We start from the raw sequence: 1,137 nt of genomic DNA, 5'->3' as shown, positions 1-1,137 counted from the left end.
CCCACGGCGTGCGCTTCAATATTACGGCGCGCATGATGGCGTGCCAGGCGCCGGCCAACTGGACCGAGGCCGAGAGTCACGGCTTCTTCACGCGCAACCTCTACCGCGCCGTGCTGCAGAAGATGTTTCTCGACCGCGGCGTCATCACAAAGGTGTACCACCGGCCGAGCGGCGAGGGCCAGACGACGACGGCCGAAGCGGAGGCGGACCATGGCAGGCCGCGCCGCCAGGGCGAGGGCGACACGCCGTTCGACGTCAGCACGAACCCCGTGACCATCGGGTCGCTCAACAAGCGATGCTACACGTCGTTCAACGCCTACGTGCGCGGGGCCATCCAGAAGCTGACGACGAACAAGGGAGTACACGAAATACAGCGCCATTGTGCAGGCCAAAGATGGGCGACGTCACGGACGAGGAGATTGCCGACTACGAGGCGCGCTTTGCCAGCCGCGGGCGCGAGGTGTCGGCCGTCTGGAGCCTCATGGCCTTTAGCGCGGGCATCGTCGAGTCGCTCATCGTCACGGACCGGTGGCTGTTTCTCGCGGAGGCCGACGTCGTCAAGGATGCGTGGGTGGAGACGGTGTTTGACTACAAGCAGAGCCCGCGCAACCTCGTCGTCGTCGGCATCAAGAGGTAGAGCCGCCAAGTCGTGGTTATGGCAGCGACTGCCGTACATGGAGCACAGCACATGCCATGTCTCAGAGAAGGACGATATAGAACCCGACCCGGTCGGCGGCGCCGATGCGGCCCCCGCGGCGGGCGCCCGTCTTGGCGAAGGCAACCGCCGATCGGTGGAGCGGAATTTGATCAGCAACGCAGACGACCAACGTACAAAAAAAAAGCCGGTTTGCGTAGCGTCCTGTGACGGCACATGGTGGTGTAGCCTGTCATTCAACTGACAGACGGCATGCCGTGGTCAGCGCGGCGGCGTCGCCCAGCAGCAGCAGCATCGACAAGCAGCAGTGGCATCGGGGTTGCCGCATGACGAGGCAAAAGCCCCTGTAATAGATCACAATGCCTCCTCGTCAGCCAAGGACCAATTTCCCTCAAAAATGGTGTGAACTGCCTGTTCCTTTGGTCTATGGACAAAAAGGGGGCAAGCCTGCCGGGAGGAATTTGGTGCTTTTGGTGGCTTTT

At 62.3% G+C, this 1,137-nt stretch overlaps 1 protein-coding gene across 1 annotated transcript; it reads left to right on the top strand.

Annotated features, from left to right (window-relative positions):
- Positions 1-122: 122 nt before the first annotated feature.
- VDBG_04125 (conserved hypothetical protein) lies at positions 123-637 on the top strand (the record flags this gene model as incomplete). Its single annotated transcript, XM_003006126.1, has 2 exons — positions 123-320; positions 395-637. 2 exons carry the CDS (start codon positions 123-125, stop codon positions 635-637), a joined length of 441 nt encoding a protein of 146 aa, XP_003006172.1.
- Positions 638-1,137: the final 500 nt, after the last annotated feature.

The sequence above is a fragment of the Verticillium alfalfae genome, genomic scaffold, assembly GCF_000150825.1.
Source record: "Verticillium alfalfae VaMs.102 supercont1.4 genomic scaffold, whole genome shotgun sequence".
Taxonomy (NCBI): Eukaryota; Fungi; Ascomycota; class Sordariomycetes; order Glomerellales; family Plectosphaerellaceae; genus Verticillium; species Verticillium alfalfae.
This window is presented reverse-complemented; position numbering and strand designations above follow the sequence as displayed.